At 38.9% G+C, this 27,688-nt stretch overlaps 1 protein-coding gene across 6 annotated transcripts; it reads right to left on the bottom strand.

The window, feature by feature from the left end:
• Positions 1-619: 619 nt before the first annotated feature.
• Positions 620-26,788, bottom strand: LOC136430758 (LIM domain-binding protein 2-like). Of its 6 annotated transcripts, XM_066421648.1 has the most exons (14): positions 26,653-26,788; positions 21,573-21,752; positions 14,980-15,055; positions 12,937-12,951; positions 11,871-11,973; positions 10,746-10,814; positions 7,474-7,646; positions 6,762-6,884; positions 6,294-6,371; positions 5,684-5,807; positions 5,151-5,278; positions 3,742-3,786; positions 3,033-3,094; positions 1,394-1,508 (listed from the first exon to the last, which is right to left on the bottom strand). In XM_066421648.1, exons 2-13 carry the CDS (start codon positions 21,626-21,628, stop codon positions 3,071-3,073), a joined length of 1,014 nt encoding a protein of 337 aa, XP_066277745.1. In that variant the 5' UTR covers positions 21,629-21,752; positions 26,653-26,788; the 3' UTR covers positions 1,394-1,508; positions 3,033-3,070. The 6 variants fall into 6 exon arrangements, with proteins under 6 accessions (XP_066277741.1, XP_066277742.1, XP_066277743.1 ...); XM_066421644.1 differs by lacking the exon at positions 3,033-3,094 and having other exon boundaries at positions 620-1,508; XM_066421645.1 differs by lacking the exon at positions 3,033-3,094 and having other exon boundaries at positions 620-1,508; positions 21,582-21,752.
• Positions 26,789-27,688: the final 900 nt, after the last annotated feature.

The following is a 27,688-nucleotide window of genomic DNA, read 5'->3' as shown; positions in this document are numbered from 1 at the left end:
AGAATATTAATAACATTGATATGATGTAAAATTTGGGCTATTGCAATTTTCTGAAAAGAATAAAGCCATCAAAAGATCGATCTTCTTCTGAGTACCCTATTAGCATAATGGTAGAAGCTGATAATGACAGGCGGCAAGTGAAACAACAAGACTAAGGAAAACTATCGCCACGATTTTATGTTTCAAAACGGTCGAAAACGAACAGTAAGTGGCAACTGAGCAACATGTATTTTGTTCTTAACTAACTAGGTGGCAACAACAATCGACTTTCTAAAATGTGACTTACCTATGCAATGTTTACATGTGTACTGTACGGTGAATAAATGTATCTCAGTGGGTACTGAAAATATGTGTCACTCGTGGTCATCATTAATCAACATTTTCTCCATAGCGGCCACCTGTCCTTAGCGGCCAGTTTTGGCCAGTCCCTTGAGTGACCGCTATAGATAGGTTTGACTGTAGCTAGATTTGTGATTCAAATGGTCCTGTCACTGCATTTTACATTGGACATTTCCACAAAAAAATCAGTAAGAAATTACATATAAAGTAAATATGCCACATACCATCATTTTCATGAATATTGACTATAAAAAAAACACATATTCAAGAGTCAAGCTACTGATTAATAAAAATGATATATTCATAAATATATTGAAATTATCATCCGTGTTTCTTAAATGCTAGTATAACTTAAACAACTTTATCTCAGATGAACAAAACTGAAAATGTGGAGGCAAACACCACATTTTTATTTCAAAAGAGAAGTTGTCATTAAAAAGGCTGCTGGGGTATAACTGTACTGTTTGTGACAAAGATATTCTGTAATTGCTGTTTAGTGGTAGTCAACTGGAATGCACTGAACACCCTACCCTATGTAACCATAGTGATGGTCTCCATGGTAATGTCTGAGTTACCATGGAAACCTATGGTGATCTATCCTACATTACCATACTGATGGTCTCAATGATGTTAGACTGGGAGATCCCCTACCTTTGCAGATAGAGGAGAGGTTTGGATGTACAAGGAGGAGGACAAAGCATAACAGTCTTGGAAGAACACTCTAGCTACCTTCCCTCAAAGGTGCTCCTCTGTCACAATACAAGACATTGGTTAAAGACGGACAGTTGGAGAATGCACCATGTGAACCGGGTAGGGTCAGATCAACATCTATGTTATTCCAAGACAGTTAGACTAAGCAGTTCACTTGAGGACAAAGAGAATCCCTCCCACCTACCGCGCCACCCCTACTGTACAGTGGACTAGTCCTGGTGGGCTGGTTGGTGGGCGGGGTCCTCCTGGTGACTCTGGCTGGGGTCCTTCCCCTGGTTGGATGTCGGTGGGTTTCCCCATGAGCTGTTGTTGACGGCGGGGGATCCCCCAAACTCGTCGTCCCCGTCGATACCGTTAGCTGCGTCGAACTGTGTGTTCTCCAGCCTGGTGATGAGTCGCTCGTCCTCGTCCCCAAACTCTCCCCCCATCAGCGAAGGTTCTCCCACTACCATCACGTCCTGCAGGAAAGGGCAGCGGCGGGTAGTGGGTTAGAACAGTGTTTTATAATACATATATTACATCAGGCTGATAGATACTGATGATCTTATACTACAAAGGTTCTAACAGTAAGTCGGTAGTTAAGTACAGCATCAGCCACATCTCTACATGTAGGTCCCTTGTCTGCATAATTCAATAACAGCTAAACTTTCTTGGGGGAAAAAAATCATTTTTTGAATCAGCACTTTGAGTTGACTGAGAAAGACTCTGTCCTATTTGTAATATACGCATTGAAAATGTTGGTGGGTGGACCCTGCTATCCTGCACTAAAAAAAAAAGGAAACAGTTGCAATATGTGTTATTATACTCTTGTTTTCTTAAGTATGTCTTGGTATTTCGCGTTATGAGAAGTCTGATTAGTTGCAATGAAACTCATTTAGAACTGGACCTTACAAGAAAAGAAATTTCTGGATTTTCTAAAATCTAAAACTATGTGGACAAGTTGGTTGGACACATTTAGCCCAACTCCAACTGAGTCCCACTTCACCTACCATTTTTAGAAGATGCTAGGGAAACCTTGGGGTTTCATAGATGAAACAAGAACATAGCCTGCCAGAGTTTTAAGAGGTAATTTTAAGATAGTACACAGGGAACAAAGTTATCCATCAATTTCTCCTGACAAGACAGATGTCACTTCTGGATCCCTGATTCCATGTTCTACATGTAGCTCAGAGTACAGTCCCAAATTGAAGATGAAGATGTATCTACTGTACCTAGATGTAAAAAGATTGATGAGTATTCAATGTATGGACTTAGAATGGGTTTTTTGGGTTGTGTAATTTTTGTATTGAATGAGTATGTTTGTCTGGTGCATGTAATACCCACTGACTTGACACATGATAGGAGATACAAAACAAGTCCTAGCATACATTTAAAATGTATGCTAGGACTTGGCACTACCCATGCTTCAAACTGTAAGACAAAGAGTCAATGGGTTTTCTAGTATTAATCTACCCTATATGGGGTAGATTCTTTACAAAAGCACTTTTATATATACAGTATAGATTCTCATATGTGCTTACTAAGTAAAAATTATATTTTCTAAGAGAGAAGGGATTTTATTGGTAAATAGGCATTGACTGGTAAACTAGGTTCTGACCCAAAAATATCCATTGAATAATACTCAGCCCAAAACACAAAAATTAGCCACAGAATAATACAAGTTTAATTCATTCATCAAAGGACTCAGTGGAGACAGCATGCAGTAGACAGCAGAGGATAGAGCTTTTAAAATTCCCTGTTTTCAGGTGAAAACTCTCTTCATACTTGATTTTGTTAATAAAGCCTGACTCAAGTGTTTGACAGAAATTGTGAAAATGAGATCTATCAAGCATCTTTAGATCATCAAGCAGAACATCACCGGGTGAAGCCATGCCCACCGCTTGCTTTGAAATGTGACAAGCTGCCTTTTTTCTCTTAAAAGTCATATGGTGCATTGTGGGAAAGATTAAAGTTTGTTGCCAAAGTAGAAAAAAGATTCCTACCCTAAAGTTGGCAGCTATGGTGAATTCTGATTGGGTGATCAGAGATCATGTGACTCGCCAAACTGAAGAACAAACAGATAGGCTTGTCAGTCACTTCAAAATTAGCCAATAGCTACCCGGCCTTCACTTTGAACAATCAGATATCATACGGTGATGGTTTCTTAGGAACTGTATCAAAGACAGGTTTGATATTTAGTTATTAATATTGGGGAGCAAAGTCTTTGCCAGGCTTCAGATCCTGAACCTTATATTCCTACTGATGTGAGAAACTGTTGGAATTGTTTATACATTCATCGAGAAACATCTAACTTTGTTGCCAAAGTTTTCATTAATCTGCCTAGTTCAGCCTTCTATAGAGTGACAAGATTTGGAAATGTCTAAAAAATGAACATATGACTTGAGGAGAATTTCACAAAAATGTCCACAATGACATGTTGACAGTTGTGTGGGACAAGTAGACAACGTTACTTTATTGACAGGGATTGGGTCACGACCAGTGGCGACATTCATACCAATAACAACAAACTGAGTGAGAAACTGAGAAAGGACAGTGACTGTACTGTTAATTGAGTAGTGGTGAGTTGTACTAATACACACAGAACAATGGCATGGAGCAAGACTACAAAGTTTTAGAGGATCCGGAAAAGAAATGTTACAAAGGAGTGTTACGAGAAAAGAAGATACATCAAGAGTGAATTTGCATGCGTACCTCGTCCAAAGGAAGGACCAGGTCGCTTTCTGCAGATCGCTTGCGCTACAATGAAATAGAAACACAATCATGAATACACACATCAGCACTACTGGAAACCTATTGGGAACATAATGTAAGTGGGACCCAAAAATCTGAATATTGCAGTTGAGTTTTACAGGCTATGAATGCATACATGTATTTCCGTGTCCTGCAATTTCATCTGGTTTTTGATTCATGTTCTATTGAGTTTATTCAGGTGACACAAAAATTGGTAAAACGGGTGAATTCAATAAAAAAGTACAATATTAAAAAAATCCTACAACATAACGACTTCCTGTATTTAAAAAAAAGTGCTACTCTCCACTGTTACACTGACCCAATCCCTTGAAACAACTTTGCCTCCATGTCCTGCTGCTGTTTACATCTACAGCTTTGCACATGAATGCTTTAGGCTGTGGCAAATCTCATGGCATTGAGGGCTCTTGAAGGGTTCAGTTATGGTACAGAAGAGACACCTGGTGATTGACATGTAAATTGCAGACAGGTATTGTCATGATGGACAGGAAACAGTAGAATGACGATGAGCAAACAACACAGATGAAGTATGTTTACATCCATGTGCTATGTAAGGCACATAACTTATCAAACATTGCCATAATTTGCGCATTCTATACTGTAGTGACCTTCTTTTCAAGAACTCAGTCATTCAGTTGAAGATCAGTCAAAGCTACCGTTTACCACATGCAGGCTCATTTGTCGAGAAAGGCATTCTATGGAAAATTTGCCATCCATGAACTGATAGGAATCGATTCTAGTACTGATAACAAGTGCCTTCAATCTATAGTGGGAACACACATGTACGTGTATGTCTGAGAATATTACTCCAAAGCTGGCATACAAAGTAGCGCTTCTTGTTGCATCACGATTCAATGATTATGACTTGTAATATGTGTTACTTTATGGTGCATATAAAAATTTGTAGACTTTTGTAGTTCTTTAGAGTGAGGATACAAGTTTCATTTTTGTTCCACAGGAACATGACCAAAAAATACAGACACCCAGGTACTTAACTAACCAACCACCATCAAAGAAACGACTAACTACGTAATACAAGTAACGAATGACTCCCAAACTTGTGCTACATTCTAAGACTTGTAGAAATCTTTATTGTATTCTACACTGTACTTCTTGCACTAATGGCGCTTAGTTGTAAGGTTTATCAATCCAATATAGGTAGGTGGGTGTATTACTAAGGCCGTAAGGGTATGTCATTCCCACTGGATCTTATGCCGGAACAATACATTCCACTACTACTGCTACTGTTGGTAGGGAACAAATCTTTTTCTTAAATTCTGCTTTTCTGACTGATTTTGCCATTAATTCTACATTAAAAAGGAAAAAAGACATGAAACTACAGAAGGACCTACCCCTGCTGTAGGGAACTTCTTCTTGGATCCCCCTCCCCCTGACTGGTTGTTACTGCTGTTGCCACTGCCCTGGCCGCTCTGAGACGCCTTCCGCTTTCTCCGTTTGCTGGGAGGACGTTCTGTGTTTGCTGTGGTGTAGAGTTCATTCTTATCAAAAGGTAGCAGAATCATATATCAAGAACCATCAGATTGCGTAATACTGTAATGTTGATGTAACATTAGACGTCAATGACTATGAAATTCAATGATGGGAAATATGATGGCACCACCATGTATGTTGTACAACAACAAGCAAGAAATGTTAAGTTTTGAAAGTTCAAATAAACTGTTTCTTTCAATCAATCAATTTGCATGCAAGACATCACATATCACTTGGTTACAAGAAGATAACAAAAAGGTCATTGCCAAAAAATAAAATTAACCAGTCATATAGTTGTAGTCCACAGAGCCCAGCAATTCAGCTACAAAGATACAATTAATGCCTTTTCTAGAAGAAACAGCCCTTTGGAGTAAGGTTAAGTGCAGAAACTTACCTGGCGGAGCGACCATGCGCTGCCACTTCTGGAACAGGGTTGTCTTGAGACAGTCCCGCGGGTTCAGCCCGTACGCCTTGTGCCGGGACATCAGCTCCTGCATCGGCTCCAGGATCACACAAAGCTGAAAACAACACACCAGACTTTCAGGGAACAGGACATACTCTGTATCATAGCTACGTTAGGGATTGTGAAGCAGCTCTCCGGTCAGAAGCTCTGAGGAAGGTGTCTGAGAGACACTGAAACGTTAGCAGGTGAGATTTACTAGATGTGTATAAAGAAAACTCCAATATCCTATCATAATAACTGTTGGAAGTAACAGATTTCACAACAGCTTACTAGTATTCTTATACTGAAAAAGGTAACATTCTCATAATGTTAAAACTTGTACTTGACATGGCTAAATCAATGTGAACCAGACATTCAAGTTTGAACGACATTTGCATATAAATGAACTTCAACAGAACCTACATGTTAACAACAGAGTATGAATTTGGAAAGATATAATTCATAGCAACAAAAATGATGCATGCAGTTGCTAAGCCTAAGTTGATACTTAAACATGATTAGGTCTAACGTGGATATGATGATGACTGTACTGGCGGCATACCCTGAGATAGTTGAGTGTGAAGCTGGTGAGACCCTGTCGTGTGATGTTCTTGGACAGCTGTTCCAACATGGCAGGGTCCTAAAGATGGAACAGACAATACAAAAAAAATAGTCTCTAATATTACATGTACAAATTCAAAACTAACCGGAAACAGAAACAAATCTCTGTTGTAATCATTTCTGCCAGGGCTGAATTCCTTGGAATATACTATATGTCTCAAAAGAAATGCATGGAAATACAATAAAGATATCTTTTAGCACCTCAAGACATGCAAGGTAGGTCCTTAAATTTTCCTAACAGTTCTCACTTCAGACGTTTTAAGCTATTATGTTGACATTTAATAAAATATTCCAGACATATCTTCCTACAGAGCAACATCCTCTAAATTTTGAGTCATTCCTCCTTTGTTAGATATTGTGAAGACACTAATAAATGGCATGTGTGTGTAAGAAAGGAGATGGTACTGACGTGCATGGCTATAACACTGCGGGGGATCATCTCTGTGTGCTGTCTGATGGCAAAGTGCCAGTTCTTAATTCTCATCAGGTCGTCGTAGGTGAACTCCAACATCAGCCTTCCATCTGTACACACCTGTGCAGGTACCCAGGCAGGGGAGACAACAGGTGAGCCACTGGTATTAACACTGATCATGTACATACATGTAATAGATCAATGTGCTTAGGATACAGACAAGTGACGATATGGTATGAACATGATGGTTTTCCAAGGACCAATGTTTTATGTTGTGTCAACCACTTTGTAATGGCAAAATCAATCCTCCCAAAAAGAACTGCTTATCCTGCTCTATTACTGGGTTAAGTGACCATGTTCAGATTATTTCAAATGCAAACTGTAACATGTACATTGTACACCTTTTTTGTGCCAAGATTTGTTGGTGAAGGTACCCTCTGGTCTCAGAAGATTATGGTGTGTCAGTATCACATGCTTTCATTCCATGAGAAATAATCCAAGGTTTAAAATACTTCAATGTACATAGCAATTGATCAGAGTCTACTTACTTAGCTCTCAGAAAAATGACATTGACAATGACACTTAAACCATATGCACACCATGTACAATTGGTGATATGTAAGTGTGATACTTAGAGTTGGTAGGCAGAGCTAGTTTATATCATTAGTTGAGTACACAAGGACTTCTGATGACACTTGAATAAGTGTACCTTTGTAAAGGTGGGTTTGCCATGGTGAGTGGTCATGGTGGTGTTCTCACAGTCCAAGGTGATGAAGGTGTTGTGGAAAGACTCTTTCGGGTGCTTCAAGGTGAAGTACAGGTCCGTCACGCCCCCCTCGAATATCGTTCTGAAGTACCGCGGGATCAGCGTCCTACCGATTGCTGCAGAACACGAGGGAAATAAACAATCTTTGAGATTCATATTGTAATACACCAGTAGGGGTAGAGGGATATAGGTAATGACTTTGACATTGTTCACCCCATGTTCCCTTTCTCTACAAAACAGCACTGTGTCTGTGTATCTTATATCAATTTGTCATGTTGTTTTGTGACCTTCTGCCGCTCTCACTAAGTGAGGGCTGATAAAAATCTTTATCAAGGGAGGTGTTTCTATAAGAGACAGCTATTGTTTTATCAGGAGTCGTCTGAAATGGCACAAAATGTGTGATAAAGCACCAGCTGATTCTCTACATGTAGCATGACATAGAGCTAGATTTCCTGGCTAATTCTGTTACAAGGCACTTCATTTTCTACATGCAAGAGGCGGTAGAAAAAGACTGGCACAGACAGCCCCTTCATTCTTCCTTTTGCTAACCCCATAACCACAAGAAAACTCTTGCTGGTCCAGGGTTTAAAGGTGTCTATTGTTGACAGTTGACTTTGCCAATGATTATTGATAAATAGAAACAATTCCCCAGCCAGGTTGATTGCCCGTAGTGCTGCATATGCACATTATGTCCTTGGACAATGCTATTTCACTTGAAGATAAAATATCCCTAGGACAGCGCTATCCCATCCTGGAGATAAAATATCCCTGAATTTCTAATTTCACAAAGATTACCAAAATATGGAAGACGTAGACAAAAGTCTCAGCCTTACGTTTCAAAATACGGAGGACAAGACAAAAGGTCTCTGCCCAACGTTCCCATGAAACAGAGAACAGACTTGAAGCAGCCTCATTAGTATTCTAGTCCCATCTGCTGATGGCAATGGTCAATATCTACCAGGGAGCTTCATGCAACATGCATACAGCACAGATTGATTCATTCCCCTGGGGCTGCCGCTGCCTGCCACTTAAAAACACCCAGGAAAAATACAAAATTCTGGCCCCTTCACAGTTTGGAATACTAAAGTGCTGCTTGGGAATATTCAACTTTCTTCTACATGTATACTAGCAAGGTTCACAACCAGCATCTTTAAAAATGATTTAAAAAATATTGGATCTACTACCAAAAAACAAAAAACTTGTGAAAATGAATTGACTCTTCAAAAATCAGAGACATTAAAAACAGGTACATGAAAACCTAAAATAATAGAGAAATCAATTCCAAAAGCTGAACAAATGAGTGAGCAATTATGAAATACCATGATCGGGCATAAGAGAATACGGTACTCTTATCATTTGAAGTTGAAAAACAGATACTAGTAAATGCTGCTTCTTTGCACAGACTATAGTTATGAATGACTGCATATTTTGGCTTACGTGTACAGTAGGATTCCATAACAAAGACAAATGACGTCATGCAACTGAAACTGTTGAAGGATGGAAGTTTGAACCTCAATGATCAGTCTCATACCCTGTGAGAAATTAAAAGTGATAACCTACCTAAAACCTGTGGGATTTCAGGTTCAAAGGAACACATTTACATTTAGTTCCCCTTTTACAGCATGAAATACAAGCATGTAACCATAACCTGTCTACCATTTGCAGTTAAAAACAAAATTTGTGGGCATCAAAATTAGAAACCTTTGCCCCCCCCCCCCCCATCATAGTCTAGGTGCAGTGTTATAACCTGTTATCAGTCCAGTTCCCATATATTGGTGTTGTAGTGCATGTATTTGTTCATGCAGCTCCATTATTTTCCAACAAAAGACCATTATCAGGATCCCCCCTTTCTATCATTCTGTGTTATGGCTATTACTACATGTACAAGGGGAATGATGTCCATTCATCTTTGCCAGCACTTCTGTGTTAGCCTAGCAGGGGTACAAATCACAGCAATCTGGGGAAGCATTTGGCGGGATTAGATCTCTCTTCTGATAACGAGTATGAAGCTTGTCCCTCCCAAACCTTGAAAATTAAGATCTACTTAAGTATAGCAATTACATTTGTGTGAATTGTGTATCGACTTTTATCAAATTTCAGCTGAAATATATTGATGACTTACAATTCAATGGTGATTTACAATTTTTCATGTAACGGAAAAAAAATTACATGCTCGATGTCTTGATCTTCATGTGCATGACCAAAAAGCAATGAGGATATATGATCTAAATGAAACTGCTAAAAACAATCCACTCCAAAACTTTGATACACACACATACACATACTGGAACCGTTTCATAAAGGATATTATGACCAACATGTTCGACAAACATGGATCGTAAATTGTGACCATGCTGATATGGCATTACCAATGGCTTGGCAATATATAATTAAGTATAGATTAATCCGATTTTCACTTACAAGAATTACTTAAAGACAAAGTGTACTTCTCTGCTTACACAAACTGATAAATCTAATCTCTCTTTAGGGTCTCCCACAGGAGCTACTTGTGTTATGCATGCAGAATTTAAAGTAAGGAACAACGAATTCTGGAGCTGCACACTCAAGGTCACAAAGATTTTCTGAAGTGATGGGCCATGGAGTATTGAGATTATGTGCTCTGGGTGGAAAGAAAGCTATCAGCCCTGCACCATGGACATTTTTATCTTTTAATTCTGTCAAAAGACTGTCTTCTATGCCTGAAAATAAATAAAAGGACAATGTTTTTCAAAGTGGCACTATCTTTTGAACAAAGTTATAAGACACCAGCACAAGCATGCTGCAGTTTCAGTAAAGAGATTCATAACACAGCATTCAGTCTTGAACTACAGCACATTTCTACATTACCTTACCTCATACATTCATCTCTATCTGCAAATTGCAGTTTGCATGAGTTTATTTCTTACCCAGCTTAAGCATTCAAGAACTTGTCAATAGAACTTCTATTAGAAGCAAATTTCTATTTACAGATATAATTTGTTACAATACTTGCCCTAGGAAAGAAAGAGCTTGACAATTAAACCAAATGCACCACGTTTTTTTGCAGAGGGGTTTGGCTACCTGCAATTTGTTTCAAACCACTTCTAGAACTTACCATGTTCACTCTGAACCTTACCAGATGCCACGGTGGTAAACCTTTACTTATGTTTTAAAAAAATTTGAATGCCAATGAAATCTGTCAATTTTTCATGTAATATAAGTAATACCCAACTTACTGTACTGCTTTATGCCTCCCTCGTCCTCAAAGTGCCACCCCTGAAGGAATGGGGGGCTACTGGGGGCGACTAGGCATGGACAAACAGGCACAGGTTAACATATAGAATGTCTCGCATGCAACCACAGGGTTCATATAACCTTGGGGTGTCTAAAGGACTCATCCACCATGTTCTGGGATGGAGAAATCTCAACTTGGATTGGCCTTCTACAAACAAACCAATTGAGCATATCCAATCCGAATAGTGACCAATACCATCTTTACATCCACCCTTAGGAACATGAGACTGTGGTAAACATGAATTCCCCCCAAAATATGTCCCAAACAACACCCCTTACAGGACATCCAAGACATGCTATATTGTGCCTGTGCATGTTTGCCGTAACAGTGATTTCGTAAGCCTCTTTGTAACCTTGGCTTTTGCAACACCACACTAACGTATGACGTCATTTTGGAATAGTTTCCAACACAACGAGCAGAATTTCTGTCCAGACTCCAGACCTCTAGTCTTCATCATGATAACTGACCCCAATGCACTATGGACATGTGATCTCTTTGTGTTGGAAACTAGTTCAACTTTTCAACAATGTTATTTACCAACATATATATATATATAGATGAACGTTCATGCTAATATATGACGTGACATGACACCAAAGCTTTGACCTTGAAAATTTGTTCATCCAAATGGATCGAGGGTCAAGCAGTGCAGAAGCACTCGAGTGCAAAGAGGCTTAGGGGTGCAGTCTCCATATGATAATCTTGCTCGATGTGCAGTCGTAAGAGCAGTTACACCCCAAGCAATCTATACCTCTCCATTCTCTGTTGCTTTTACATCTACCTTTGTTTCTCTAGTTGTGATATCTCTGCACCAATCAGTAAAATAATTACTTATAGAAGAAAAGTCAGCTTACATTAGATTCATCTCAACGTATGAATAACAAAATATGGACGAAGTAAAAAAAAAATGGATACCTTTAATAAAATCAACCATATGTAGTATAAAGTACATGTCGGATATTGCAAATCTTTGCTTCACTTATTCTGAGACCAAAAATGGGTTGCCTGTCAACAGTACTAGAAAACAGAACATGAACATGTAAGCATACTGTCTGACATAACTTACTGTATCTCTTTGGTCCATCCTCCAAACAGAAGGACAATGTTAATGTTGCATCATCCTCAAAGAATTCTGTTGCGAAAGCGTCCCACCACAAGTTGTCACTGTCCTGTTGATGAACAAACATACATCATCATTACTACCACACTCTGCACGGCTTGAAGCAGTTCAAGGTCCTAAGTGCACAAACAGTAGCTTGAAAATTGCCTGGAATAAAATCTTACCTATCTATCAAATAAAAGTCAGAAGACAAGAAAAGGCATTCTTTTTTTAAGCACCAAAAGTTGCATTTCCTTTAGATTAAAGTTTGATAAATTGATAATAAAAGACTTTTGGAAGGGAAAAGCCCCCTCTTACGATGAAAATGGATAATCCCTTTCCTGCTTCATCCTTGCACCAGATAAAGATAAGAATGACCCTTCCCCTACATGTTAGCTTGTGTGTGTCACAGAGGTTGCAGAAATATCGATCCCACAGACTTGATGGCCCATAGCCAAATGGCTTTCTTGGGCAGAAATAAGTCAACTGTCTGTTTTATCTGCTACGAAGAAGACTTCTACTCATACTGCAAGCCACATCAAAGCAGCTTTCTTTCTAGGTAAAATTGTGTCTGTATGGGGAAATAGACTTAGTATACATATTTTACTTCCATACAGGTACATATACATGTACTTTAGGGTAAAGTATAATTTGCAGCCATTATGACAAGGGAACATTGCATCCAAAAAAGAATCAGAGAGAAAACTTCAGTTCAAGCAAGAAAATCATTTACTGACAGTGATATTGCTTATAATACTTTTAACACAAGAAATGTGCACTTTGTCGATATAAAACATTCAACGAACGAGTAGATTTTGGATCACCTTGAATAGCCTCTGTCTACTTGAGCCAGTCTATAAATGTACAACCTACAGAGGCCTATCTAATCCTCTATCCATATACTGAAATTCGAGTTCACCACATAACAAGGTGCAAATGCCACTGAAAACTAAGGGTTATATATAGAACAACACACTGAAACAGATCTCTTCTACTCTATTTATTTGCTCATAACATAAAATATTCCACCCACCTCTCTGAGATTCTCCTGAAAGGGAATGAGAAACAAGATATCACATTGGTGCTGTCACAAAGCCATGGTGCACTATTTCATCACAATGATTGCACAGAATGAACATATACACATATACACATGATAACATGTAAATTGTCTTGACAAACTTTTGGACTTTGGTTCTGTGTTCCATATGAGTCAGTCTGATGGAGAGAAGATTGAAATTTGTGAAGAGATTTATTGATTCACAGTTCATTTTACCATGTACCTGTATGTAGCCTGGAAAGCAACAGTTGGTTTTATTCAATATACTAGTGCCCGGTAGTACCAGTAAGATCCAATCCCAACCGTAGTGTCACAATCTGACATGCGAGTATCGTATGAACATTACAAATCACTACCAGTGCTACAGGCATACTGCAATTTCATCAAGTTAGTCCTACTTTGACTAGGTATGAGAGAATCAAATCATTTTACGGCAATAAATAGAATGGGAGTACAGTAAATGTATTTTACCATTCTTCCAATGATGTGAAGAGACAACATTGTCATCATCGTCAATTGCTCGTACAACATTGTCCAACATACGTATTTCTCAGCGTACACTTTCCTTTGAACATCACTTTCCTCCAACAAGAGTCTACTTTAGCTTAAGCAATATATGAGGGTCTTACCAATTTGTGAGCATGGTGCTGGAGCTCACATCTCACATTTACTGATTACCAAATCAAAACTGAATCTGACATCTGTGACTTTTCAAACAGGTAATGGCAGAATGCCAAGGTGAGATTGGGGAAACAGTAATGGTGTTTCAAAGTGCAAACTGTTATCATTACAAGTACTTACACATTTTTGAGATGATTTAGTAATGTGCTACAAACACTTGACCTGGGGTTTGCAAGAGAGGTAGAAATTTACAAAACTACGTTGAAATATATCATGGCTTTCAAAAATTTGATGAATGTTGCGGTAAATGTGACATCCCAAACTAGCATGGGTGTGTATCTCATGATGAAATTAAAATCATCTGAGGTTTGAATAAATATTACTCCAATATCTATGTAGCTTTTGTTGAAAATGCATACATTTGCTGATTTAGCATCTGTACATTGCTAAGGTGTCCATAGAATTTCAACTGCCTCCTTTAACTTACAAACTTCCTTCTAATTTACATAGTTTGTGTCATACAAAAATCTGCTCCTACAATGTAACTAATTCATATATTCCAAGAAATACATGGATTAGATTTTTACGAGATTTTGTATGTATCAGTATAATCTACATAAAACATGTATGTACAAAAATAGGTAGAGAAAAAGTGCATATTGATCTTTCAACTGAAAAAAATTATCCTATCAAATCTATAAAATAGTAAACAATTCATTCAAAATTCAAATCAGCCAATAGAAAAGGCATGATGCTTTAAGAAATTCCTTTAAAAAGAACATTACCTTTTTTGCAGGGCTTTTAACTTAACCTGAAATTTTGGTTGGACAGAGAACTGATGTAACCTGGATGGAAACATTACCTCACACCAGAAGTGTGTCCTATCGCTGGTCTGATACCTGTCACCATGCCAACCTGTCCTGTCACGCTCTTCTCATAACTCATCTGGACTCGCCCCTTTACCCACCATGTAACAATCAGTGTGTACACCATGGTCAATTCTACCCCCGCATAAATAACAGGAATCACGCACACCGGGCCGGACTTCGTGGGCGATACGCGGGCCGGGGTCAAACGGCGCACACGGGGGACTAACACAACCTCCAGGGGTAAACATATGTGTACATATGCATCATACACTGTTACTGTACACGTACAAGCAATCTGTATCACATATGATAGGCAACACTTAATGTTTTCGCGTACAGTAGAGTACAATGTAGGTCTGTAGGACTATGCTTTCAGTTCTTTTTAACAATATTAGGCCGTGCAGTACCGACTGGTATTGTACACGTAGGCTGGTAGTCGTATACAAATGTAGATTTCATCTGAGAGAAAGTACTGTCACCTGTACTGTTCTAAGGATGTACAGTACAGATAAGAGATGAGCGTTACCTCTGTCCTCTGTTGAAGCCTCTTGTTCAACTCGTATATCCTGATGTCTGGCTGTGAGTAGAAGGGAGTGTGCCGTCTGTAGAAGGGGGAGAAGGGAGAGGAGAAGAATGGGTCAGCTGCCATCTTGCTTTCCGTGATATTTTATACATGCGGATGGAAGGCTCTAATACAATCACATTACCCATGCAGGGCCTCGGAGGGGAGGGGCTGGCCCTCCAACCAACCACCCTGAATCTTCACAAATCTAGCTTTGTACGGGAGCGCTCATTTATTACCCCGGGGTGATGGACAGGCCAATAATACCAGTGGACAACTGATTATTTCGTGTGGTGCGCATTCCTACAATGACATCACTATCTAGCTACAACACTTGTAGTACACTAGTACACATGTAACGGTACAGATAAATATCCTCTTTCAACAGTCGTCAAATTTTCTTTATCAGTAACTGCCTTTTCGATAATAAGTCAGGCTAAAATTCCTCAGAACTGATTATAACAAAATCAAGTCAGTAAACATCTGCATTCTTCACAATGAAGGAACAACAGATCCTTCGGCCGCATCATTATGATGTGAATGTTAATGATATCAGGACCAAGTTTTAATTTGGCCCTCGTCAGAATTTTCGCTGGACGACCTAAATTTCTGGCAGGAGCTGGACTGGCACGGCTGTCCCTTTAGCATAATGACTTTGTGGGAAATCAATCAGATCCTCCGAGCTCGCAGCTTGCATGCAACGCCTTCCCCAGGGTGATTTCATAATGCAGGATAAAATGGCTGAGATGACCACGCAGGACCGAGCGTTTGCTGGCGCACCACGGAACAAGATTTCGCACAAGGTAGGCCATATTTCCTCCCTTGTCCACCTGGGGTCGATAGAACAGCTGCAGAGGAATTGAATCTGCCATTGTGTGGATGACCTTATCTGGCGGCTGACATTATAACATAGATCGGCTAATATTACGGTGTTCGAAAAGGATAATAGATATCCATGCAGGATTCACTTGTTGCAGCTGGTCATACATGTATTATATCTCACACAGCCATATATGTACATGTAGTTACAAGCATAATTTTTTGCTCCAACTTTTTCATCAAGGTACTTATAAGATATTATTGGCAAATAATTTGCTGTCCCATTAGCTCATTAAAAAAATCTATTACATTTCGGTAAAACTACAGTAGATCTTACAACCAAAATGTTTAGTTTCACTGACTAACACTGAATATATATTAAATTCTTAAGATTTGGTGAAGCTTAGAAATTCACATGTTTATGTACTAAGTAACTCCAGAATGTGGGTTCTGGGATGGGCAGTGCGTTTCCTTTTATAAGAGCATTCCTACACAGTAATTACCAGGTCCATAAATTATATCACAGAACTGTATTACCTATTGCTTTTCAAGACATACTAAAATGTTATCGATGATGAGACTATCAAACTAAATTGCAATATTGCTCAATTGCTTAACCTTTTTCCTGCTGTCTAACCCCTTAATGGTTACAGATGTTGATCACAAAGGCTATCTCAGCAAGGATAAGGTTAATCTATTCTGCCCCTGCCCTTCTACTGGAGCCTTCCTGGATCAATCTGCCTTTTAATATATAAGAAAACAACATTGAAAAATCCTTTCATGGCCATGTTCTGTTGAAATTTGAGACCCAGAAATGATCATTCATCTATCACTTCAAAATCAAGCAAAATTGAAAGAAACGAACGCAAACTAAATACTGATGACGCGGACAAGTCATCTTCAGGTACAGAGCAGCATCCTTGTTAAGTGCAGCATTGAAGAAGAAGTGTGAATTTCCTTTGCTTCCATGGCTTGAAATACTTTGTATGAATTGAATCTCTGGCAATGTACAATGTAAGCTTAAGTAGAATGCTACATACCTGTACATGACTTAAATTGCGATCAATCATGATACTCAGCCTGAGTTTTTTGACCATACAAAACATCAATTTTCTACATTTTTACCTCCTATTCATTCCAAATCTTCTTATCAAATATTACATATTACAACCCCTATGATTTTCTATAACAGTACCGAGAACCAAAGAAATCCCTTGTTCCAGCCTAGTGCTGTTTAACTTTCATGAGGATGATGTCTGTGGATGAATTCCCCCAGGAGAGGGCTGCATGAATAACATCGTCTCGGTCAGGTGCCAACTGCATATGAAATCATGCTGAAGCCTCCGCAATTTCATTACTTGGTTCTTTCGCTTTCAACAGCAAATATCAAATTAAAATGATGATAATTAATGATACTATAATTATAGGAAGCTCAACTCTGTACATTAGGTTCAGAGGATAACACAAGGCATACAAAAACAAGGCAGTTCCAAAAGATGTGAAGAACCAATATTCTTGGTTAATATGTACAGTCCCCAGTTCTTTTTCAATTAAATGTAACGTTATTAGTACTTGTGATGTAAAATCTTGCATATACTGCACCCATAACACCAGGCATTCCTATTTTCTGTTAGGGTTTGAATTTTCCTTATCGTTCTCAGGGCATTTCATCATGATCCTTTCAATTCAGCTTCTAAAATCATCTTGTTTTGTCAAGGTCAGACAATACAAAATGACATGACCAACCAGAGATGGGAACACAAATAAATTATGCAGTGGATATAACAGCTGTTCGGATTGGTCGGACTCTTCCCATACCCTTTCCTATTTGAATATCTGGTCAGAAGTCATCACAATGTCAGAGGCAACAAAATTGTCTTATACTAGAGTGCCCCTCTACTTAATGCCTGCAAACATTAATTATATCTGCTGATGTTATTAATACGATAACTGAAATATGTGGGAGTGGTCATATCATAACATTTATTATGTATATGACATCTGGCAAAGTTTGAAGTAGCAAACAGATAAATGTGAAGAATATGGACTAAAAATGTAATCATCAGTTTATATATCAACTTTGACTTGATTTGGATCCATGATGAACTAGTCCAATGCCATGACAATGTCAAGCTTGGCACAGAATGACTAACAGCTCATACCTAAACATACAGAGTTCTACCTTTTTACACATTGCCATGTTTAACATTTCACTCTGCAATAAGGTGAGCACCTGCAAGGAGGAGCTGTTGTTCTAGCAAATGCCTCTGCTATCCTTGTTATATGTTGTGCCATATACTGCCTTGTCATGGCTGGAATGATTTTCACTCCTGCCATCTAGAACATATGACCAGCGAATGTGCGGCTGGTCTACTGGTATAATAAATCCAGAGAAGGAATCGATATTTCCAAGAAAAGGACATAACTGGCATTACCAGTAAAGGGCACAGGTAATGAAATTGGTCGTCTTCACAGGCAATCAGCTGCAAAGAGCCTGACCTTGAACCTTAGCTGGCATGGCAGGTCCTTTAAGTACAAAATGAATAAAAGACCTTCCTCCCAGCTTTCCCATAGCAAATGTTACTACAGTATTTCTATTAACTCCTGCTGCGCAAGCAATTTGAAATTCATCTTTTGGAAAGTCACCTGAAAATTTAGGTGCACAGAAAAAATGTTGGATGCACAACATAAAATAAAGTACTGTCTGCAAAACCTAATTAAAAACCTTACTGCCTCTCTCCAGAGCTTGAATCGGAAATTCTATGGCTAACTTTTGAATTTCAAACAAGTAATACAACAAGGTTCTTTTTTCTGACACTTCAATGTCAAGAATTCGCTGTATACGTATCGCAATAGTACTTTATAAATATAACCCTAACAAATATCGAGGTGAACCAGTGCATCCAGTCATAAAAAAAAAGAAGAAGATATAAGACGGATACAGGTTGACCGTTGATATGTCATATTATAATACCACTTACATATAAATTCTTTTACTTTTTGTGGGGTGTTGCGGTGTTTTTAATTCGTGGTTAAAACAACTACATATATGTAGAACAGTAGTAATGCATTGGAAACGCATATTGGCCATGTCATAAATTTGACATAGAGATGTCGCCAAGAAAACTGTGAAAATAAAAGAATTGTGAACGCTTTAAGATAAACAGTATTCCTTTTACGGATTTTTCTGGCCTAAGAACCAAGATATAAAGCAGAGTGGTATCAACTACTAGAAATATAAACCTAACAAAAACCTCTGATCAGTGTTAACTAGATGTTATGACATCTATATGTATATACATGTACCATGATAAAGTACCTCTATAAACAGACAGCCAAGTTTGTGAGACCATCACCTCTAATACAAACCCTCAGCCCAGCAGCTGTACTAATTAGTGTGCACTGTTTATTTCTAGCTAGGGCACAGCCCAATCAAGGGAACCTAATAAGGGTGCTGGGGTGTTGTGCTTTGTATCAGAAGTGTTCCCATGAATCAGAAGGCCACGGTCTGTGCAGTTCTGTCAAGTAAATGGAGACTAACGAGCAGACCTAATTAGCTGTGGGGAACCTGTAGTCTCCAAGCAGACCTACGGGTTGCAAACCCGTAGGTCTGCTTGGAGACTAGGGAACCTGCCCCTGCCCATTGTTGTATGGATGTGGGATCAGGTGCACCCTGGGTAATTGCGCCCTGTGGCCACAAATGAGCAGTTCTGGCAGGAGCGGTCCCAGGGGACAGATGAGACAGAACACAGCCAGGATTTTGTTGAATGAAATGGCACAAAAAATCACAGCAGGGCTGTCCATACTGAAGTTCATGTTACGGAGTCAGTGAACATTGTGCCTGAAGCTAGATGTCTGTAAGACATATATCATCCTCAGGGTATGATTTCATTTAGCTGCTAAAAGGATTCAAAAGAAAATCTAACTTTGGGAGATAAGAAAGAATTTCAAAGAGGATTAAATCATGGCTAGCCAATACAACAGGAAGGAGACTAAAATCACATGTGGTAGCACTTGCAAAACAACTTACTCCTCACCTGTTCCCCTACAGCATTGGTAACATTTCCATGCCTTTGTTCTGTGTACGTGTCTTGTATGATGTATGTAGTTATATACACAGGATACATGCCCTGTCTGCTATAGTTTGAAACACGAACTTGTGGACATTGTATTCCTATCTCATTTCATGTTCATGCTACTGGTTATGTCTTCTTGCAAGTCCACTTGCACAATGTACAATAAACATGGCCAGAAAGCTCCATCATTGTTCTTGCTCCACAAATAATTGTCCACTTTCAGCATCTCCCTGTCATCAGACAACTTCTTACTTACACCTTGTTCAGGCCACACAAATTCAACTTGTTGGTTCTCCAAGTGGAATATCAACACAAATACTACAAGAATATCAACAAGAAAATACAGTCTGACAGGAAAGTCTGTATTTTGGTTCACACAGTATGATATCAGGGAGCAAATGTAGTCTGTGTCAAGTTTTCCTCTTAGCTTACTCCATTATTTCTATCTGGTCCTCTTTGTGAATTTTATCTTACAATGTCTGAGAACCAAGGGAAAAACATCTGGCCTCACACTGAGTCACAGTAACATCACAGTCCTTCAGGCAGTTCAGGGTCGGTTTTCAAGGATGATGTAGCAGCAGCTCAGTATTTATGAATCTGTGTTTATTGTGACAACCAATTATGTATTGATCTACCGTGTAGCAATAGTCCTGTGTGAACAATATCGTGGGCTGTATGTATGTTGATGATATTTCGCAACAGGACACGTCGATCAGCTGAGTTCACAACATGTGGCAATGGTGCATGTGATCATGTCTTCCACAGACCTATCACCAACAGCAATATGGACACTGTAAATAAATCCATGTAATGGGAAAGTAGGCAAAACAGCCTTTATTCTTTATTGTGATACCCAAATTACCATCTGTACTGTAGTGTCTTTGTTTTTCCTTGGTTCCATCATAATAGGGCTATTCGGCTGTTTTATTTCAGAACACAAATATTACAAGAAGCATGGAAAGGGTTTATTGTAGAATAAGTTACGAGTTATGACACAGGATATGGCCAAGGGATTGTACTAAATGGTGGTTTCTAACTCAGCCATGGATAATCTAATCTGCATGTCTCTGAACCTGTTAATATGCAATTTTGTTTTGGCTGCAAATTGCAGATAATGCATGGGTGTATTCTGTTCTGTGTACGTGCCTTGTATGATGTAGTTACATACACAAGACCATACCATTCGGGCAAAAGCCAAACAATCCATGGGACCTTACTCTTACATATTCAATGACAAAACAGAGTATGTACAATCATTCCATTCATTTCTTATGCACATCTATTCATGTTTCAAGAAGAACGTATAAATGTATTCATTGTATGAAACCAAAGATAAAAAGAACTAAACTTTTGATCTGACGAACTTCAAAATTGACTCTAACTAAATTCCTGTTCAATCAGAGAGAAAAGCACACATAATTAATAGACCTCAGTATAGCAGGCTCCTTAGCCAGCATGTTAACATTGCCATTTTATGCTGATTACCTACTGATTGCTATTGTCCAATTCACTGCTACTGTGGTCTCCTGTTTTCACCATCAGAGACCAGCAGCAATCAGAGAAAGGTACATAACCAGCCCCCAAACTGCTGAAGAGCCTGCTATGGAAGCTAACAAATCCTTACGTTGTCACCGAAAAATTATAAGGAAGTGGAATACATACTGGCCATACCCAGGATCCCGATCCATGCCGGGGTGTTGGGGGGGCTCACTCCGCATACTATATTGTTCTTAGGGAATCTGAGCCTAGGGGACACAGTCAAGTGTCACCCTCCTTCTCCTCCTCACAATGGTCTTTCACCACGCTCGGTATATACTACTCACAGTAGTATCCTGGCTTGCACTGAAAATAAAGGGCACAGCTAACTTTAGACATTGGATTTTTACATCCCTAAACAGTATACTCATATGTTTAACACGTTTTCATGAATGTAAATGGACTGTATACAAACAGTCCAACAGACTTTAAATGTCCACCTGTAGTTTTAATGATTTCTAATCCTTCTTAATCAATATCATACATTTCTGCAAGTTTTCTCCTCCCCACAGCATATAGCAATCTTAGAAATGTGACTTTAACAATCAACAGCTGTTCAGATGGAAATTCCTCCCCTAGAATTCTTAGATCATGCTAAACTCATTCTTGGATATAACCTTTTTAAATATGAGTTTCCTCAAAATCAACATAAAATCTTAGTCCACAATAGTTTTGATAATTTTTTCTGTGTCAGCCAGGCTACACCGAAACTCCACAAACATTTCAAGATGTTCTAGAGATGATAATCGTAAAAGGAATTTGAAAAAAAGCATACATCTAAATTCTTGCAACAACTTACAAGTAAAACTTGCGTGGCTTCACAAAGACAAGACTAAGTCTAGTGATAACGACATACATGTACAGTATATACAAGTCCAGTGTAAGCATCATGCTACAGATACAATACTGATACATGAAAATAGCATATGGACATGGTCACATGGAAAACAAGAGTCTTAGGACCCAAAATCTCCATGAAACTTTGTTTTTTTATCAAACCAGTTCCCCCCATTCTATATCGCTCGATGGTATGACCCACACTGGTCGGGCAAGGGGAGAAGTGGCTATAAATAGCTACTGACCTAGATAAGAGACCAACAGATGGTGCGACCTCAAAGCCCACAATAGAGTAGATATTCCTCATTACTTATGCAAATTCAGTATGAATTTGCATAATTAGCACTTCAGTTTGTACATCTCTGTCCAACCTACCTGCATATCAAATAACATGAAAATCTGTCGCTCCTTTCTTCAGTTATTCTCCTTGCAAAATATTTACAAACACGCCATTGCAGTTCCAGTGACACATACCAGGGGGCCCAAAATCGACCTTGACCTTTCTCCTCCCAGCACCTACCCACATACCAAATATCATTTCAATCCATCCACACGTTCTTCAGTTATGCTGATTTTAAGCGTCCGGTGACACATACATACACACACGGTGACACAAACATCCACACACGCGCACACACACGCAAACGCACTAACTTTGCATGATTTGCACTTCAGTGTGTACATCTCTGTCCAACCTACCTGCGTACCAAATAACATGAAAATCTGTTGTTCCTCTCTTCAGTTATACCCCTTTAGAACATTTTTACAAATAGGCCATTGCAGTTCCAGGGACACAAACCAGGGGGCCCAAAATCGACCTTGACCATTCTCCTCCCAGCGCATACCCACATACCAAATATCATTACAATCCATCTACACGTTCTAAAGTTATGCTGACTTTAAGCATCCGACGACACCCATGCAAACGATTTACCTCCTTACTTATGCAAATTCGGTCTCATTTGCATAGTTTGCACTTAAGTGTGTACAACTTGGTCTAACCTACCTGTGTACCAAAGAACATGACGATCTGTCGATCCACTCTTCAGTTCTTCTACATTGAAGATTTTAACAAATACGCCATTGCAGTTCCAGTCACACATGCCAGGGGGCCCAAAATCGACCTTGACCTTCCTTCTCCTAACACCCACCCACATACCAAAAATCATTACAATCCATGTACAGGTTCTACAGTTATGGTGACTTTAAGCGTCCGGTGACACATATATACACACAAACACCAAACGCAAGCAAAACAGTATCTCCATGAAAAAGCCTTTTTTCATGGAGATAACTAGAAGGTACACACACATACCTTTACCTTTCATAATGCCCTACATTTCAGTCTATTGAGACTCTAGTCTGCAGAGTGCAGAGAAATGTCAAACTTCCTCTGCCTGGGGCTAAAGACTATCCTGGGTACTTGAACATGAACCAATCATAGGATCCAATTAACTCCATCATGTACGGACATCAACAACCTTGTAGCTGTGTTAGACCCTGTCAATTACACAAACAACCTTCATGGACTAAAACTAACACTTATGCATATACAGCAGTGTTCGAAATACCCACCTGCAGTCTGTACTTTGCAGAAAGGTTTTCAAGATTGCAGAAGAAAAATCAAACAAGCTGCAATTTTGCAGAATGAAAAAATAATTATTGGGATTTGATGGTTCTCAATTTAGTGGCGTTGTACATAAACTGAAGACTCATGGTAGAGGATAAGGTTTTGCGTGAGGCTTTTTTATGCCATCGAGTAATACTATTTCGATCTTTTCCTTTTTCCGTGAGCTTTGGCTGTGCATTTTTGTTTAGGCAAGGTATTATGTCCATGCTCCTTATCAGGCAGGTTATTGAATTTTTTTAACACATACTTTAGAAATTATTTTTAAAAATATTTGATCTGATTGATATTGACTAAAATTTTATGCGCTTTTGCTGTTCCAATTTCAATTACGTAAATTCACTTGTCATTTGAATTTATTCACACACGTGTCATGTAGATCTATATGTATATTATTCCTTTTTCAACTTATACTAGACAATAGTAAAAATTGCGAGAGAATAAAGAAGCAGCAATGTTGCAAGGCTAAATATGATACACATAAGTAGGCATTAATAGGTTGAGAATAAATTAACAAATAAATAAAGAAGGTTGTAGTATGGAGGCTTGAGTATTTGCAGAACATTTTTTCGAATTGCAAAAAATGTTGTCATTCTGCAATATTGCAGGACACTGAAAAAAGGATTTCTACCACTGTACAGGATACATGGAAAACTGTTCATCAGAGTAACACCTGCACCACTACTATTAGTAATTTAGTACTAACCACTACGAAATACAATTTACAAAGCCGAAGAGGCATTTTGGTGAAAGTCAAAACTGTTAAACAGAGAAGGTCATTTTATACAAACTTTTGGTTGAAATCTGGGCAGGAATGCAATGAAATTTGAAAACACATTAAACTGGCCAAGTAGAGCTTATTTTCTTATACATGTTCCGTCTGCATTAACAGTGAATGTCACTAGTTTTTAAAACCATTTCCGCATTTTTGTGAAAAGACCCAGTCCTACGATGGTATCACTCAATCTTATAATCTCCCTTCCAAGTCGTAACAGCACATTTCCAATCACAAAAGCGACCTCTTTAATTTCCAACCAGCCAGATATCGTTTTCCGGCTTGCTACGAACCTTTTCACAAGGCTCCCAGGTGTTGGTTAGAGATAGCAGACGTACAATAGATCGTGGATGCATTGAAATGACTTGATCATTTATCAATATACCTTACCAGAAGTCAATAGATATATGGGTACAGCAATGAAAATCACTGGGTATACCTACTTTTCAGATTTGTGCCAGTATATTTGTACACCTACTGTAAGAGCCACATCCTTTAAAAAAATGAATTTTTCAGTATTTTGTGTAATGTGAGAACTGTTACAAAGGTATTGTTTCAAGGTTTAAACGTTTCAATTGGCTTTAATTGACTGAGTGAAACCTGTCATCCAATGTTTCAAAATTAATGTCGACAACTGAATGTGGCCTTGCTTCTCAACTGTCAGTTAGCATGTTTGGAGTTACTGTTAGAATGGTACATTGTAGGTAATGTATTAATATTTTTTTATGAAAGACTCTTGATGCTCATAATGCACTAAGGAAAATTCTAAAGTGTCCCTGACAAATTACATTAAATTCATCAATTAAAAGCATTGGTTCCCATGGGATAATTGCTGAAGTTCCATGACAATTTTTGGGTCGAAACAATAGAAGAATTAAGGTTGAAAATTGATGAAAAACTATTCATACACACGCTACAAACATTATTTTCAAGATCGGACCTACATTTCCTAGGAGCCCCATTTTTTAAAGGGCTCTTTTTAGATCTTAAGTATGGCCTTCAATGGGATTATTGAAAAAGATCAAAGTCAAACTGTCTGCTTATGACTTTTAAAAGTTAAATAGAATTAAAATGGGATTCATTTCATTTATTTTATTTATACAGGGAGAATACACTCAGGCTGTGAAGCCTGTTTTTCAGGTACCCTTATTATGCTGTATGTGAAAAAAGGGTGCAGATCCTCATGCTGTGCTGTACTGTAAATGCAGAAATGTTCCCGGTGGTTTTATGTTCGGGGTTTACACGGCGACCGTTTCACCACGAACTTAAAACCACCGCGCACATTTTTGTCCAATACTGTAGCAGTATGTGACTATAGCGGTGCCGCAAACATAAAAACACTTGATTTGATTTTGACTGAACGCAGTGACTTCATGGAGTGGATATAAAGCCTGATGGCACCCATTTGGGCCTGGTCAACATCAAATATTTGTCACTAAATTTAACATCACTAAAATACATTGTTTACATTTGATGTGTTGATAAATACTGCAAAATTCACTGTTTTGAAAACCATATGATGCAAGTAATAGCTGTGACTTTTTTTCACCACCACCCTCCCACTTCTACCGTCCACTGAACACTGTTGTTGTGCCAGTGCCTGACATCTTGATTGGCCAGCCGGAGTAAATTTTGACTCACACAAAGACTAGAGAGCACAGACACGAATTCAATGGAATACTGCGATGAAACACGACTAGCAAAATCGTTTCCGACGTGCCCTTTCCAAGCTGCATATCACACCGATCATTCACCGCACCTCGGAACCGCAAACGCCAGGCACAAAAATGTTGCCAACACCGTACTTCACTGTCACTAACACCCCCCTCCCCACCTTTTCTTCTTTCCTTTCAAAAACACTAGCACTGCGGGCAAAGATGGACCGTCCAACTCACCAACAAGTTAGCAAAAGAACCACACGACAACGATCAAAAAGTCCTGCCGCTTCAATCTGGAGGAAAGCTTACCTTAAGGGCTGAGAATGCTGGAGAGAATGTTGGGGGAATTTTCACGGTCTTGCTTTTCTGGTTCTCCCTCCAAACAAAATGGATTATATCGCGCAGGGATATGAACCTGCTTCCGGCGATGTGATTCGCATAGGCGGCAGATGGGGCAGCTTCTTCTATTTTTTCTATTTATTCAGAGTTGTTGAACGAAAAAAGTGTGTTTAGAAACGTGGTTTTTGACTATCGAAAAACTTCAGATTGACATGATATGAGTGGAGGGGAAATGCATGCTCTCTGCACTACGGGATTACTTTCAATAAAAAGCAACACCGTGTAAGAGCGACGCCTGCTGTTCAAAGCTGGTATTGCTCTTAAGCGCTCGCTAATTAGCTTTTGTGTACTTGTACATGTGAGTTGTGTGTACACGTACGCGCGAAAATCGAAGGCTTTAATGTTTGTGAGGTTATGTATCATTGCATTATTTTGGTTTTGCGCCTTAATTTTCTAATTAACCACGGAAGATGTTTGATGACTTCTGGCTCGGTTTTGTTTGTCTTTTCGCTTGTTTTTCCGAGGACATTATTATTTTTCATATTCTCCCTTTCTTTTAAACCCCTCGTCAAAGTTTCCATCAGTCTTTATGGTGACTGTGTGGAAAAAGACTGATGTTTACCTTATATCAAGGAGGTTCTATCAAAAGGTATTTTCCTCAATGGTTATATCAATCATATTAAACTTGAAAATTCAGTAGAGTTATGTTATTTTGACTAATAAAAAAACAATAAAAAACTTTGTGCAGGCCTGTCTTTTGCTACGTTCCACACACAAAAAGTCCGCCTTGAGTACTTCATTTTGTGGTACTTATTTGTAGGGATTGATAGTCAGCCGGAAAGCTGAGCTCCTGTACCACCGGTACCATTTCACGTCATACATTGCTAGCTATCAAAGCAGGCAGATCCTACCGGATGGCCGGGGACAGCATCCATTGGCCAGACAATATCCAATTAGCCCCTTAGCCAAACTTGGCTGGCGGACATGAAGAAAACCTGACAAAATA

Source organism: Branchiostoma lanceolatum, chromosome 3 (genome assembly GCF_035083965.1).
Source record: "Branchiostoma lanceolatum isolate klBraLanc5 chromosome 3, klBraLanc5.hap2, whole genome shotgun sequence".
Classification (NCBI taxonomy): Eukaryota; Metazoa; Chordata; class Leptocardii; order Amphioxiformes; family Branchiostomatidae; genus Branchiostoma; species Branchiostoma lanceolatum.
The sequence above is the reverse complement of the archived record's forward strand: the minus strand, read 5'-3'. Positions and strand labels throughout refer to the sequence as shown.

Bases quoted from the DNA above. Each gene is read 5' to 3' on its own strand.
- LOC136430758 (XM_066421644.1), bottom strand. From the start codon at position 21,628: ATGCGGAGTGAGCCCCCCCAACACCCCGGCATGGATCGGGATCCTGGG. The intron at 10,815-11,870 runs GTAAGTTATGTC...GTCCATGCCTAG, and splicing joins GGATGGACCAAAGAGATACA to TCGCCCCCAGTAGCCCCCCA. The intron at 7,647-10,745 runs GTAAGTTGGGTA...CGTGTTCTGCAG, and splicing joins GGGAGGCATAAAGCAGTACA to CAATCGGTAGGACGCTGATC.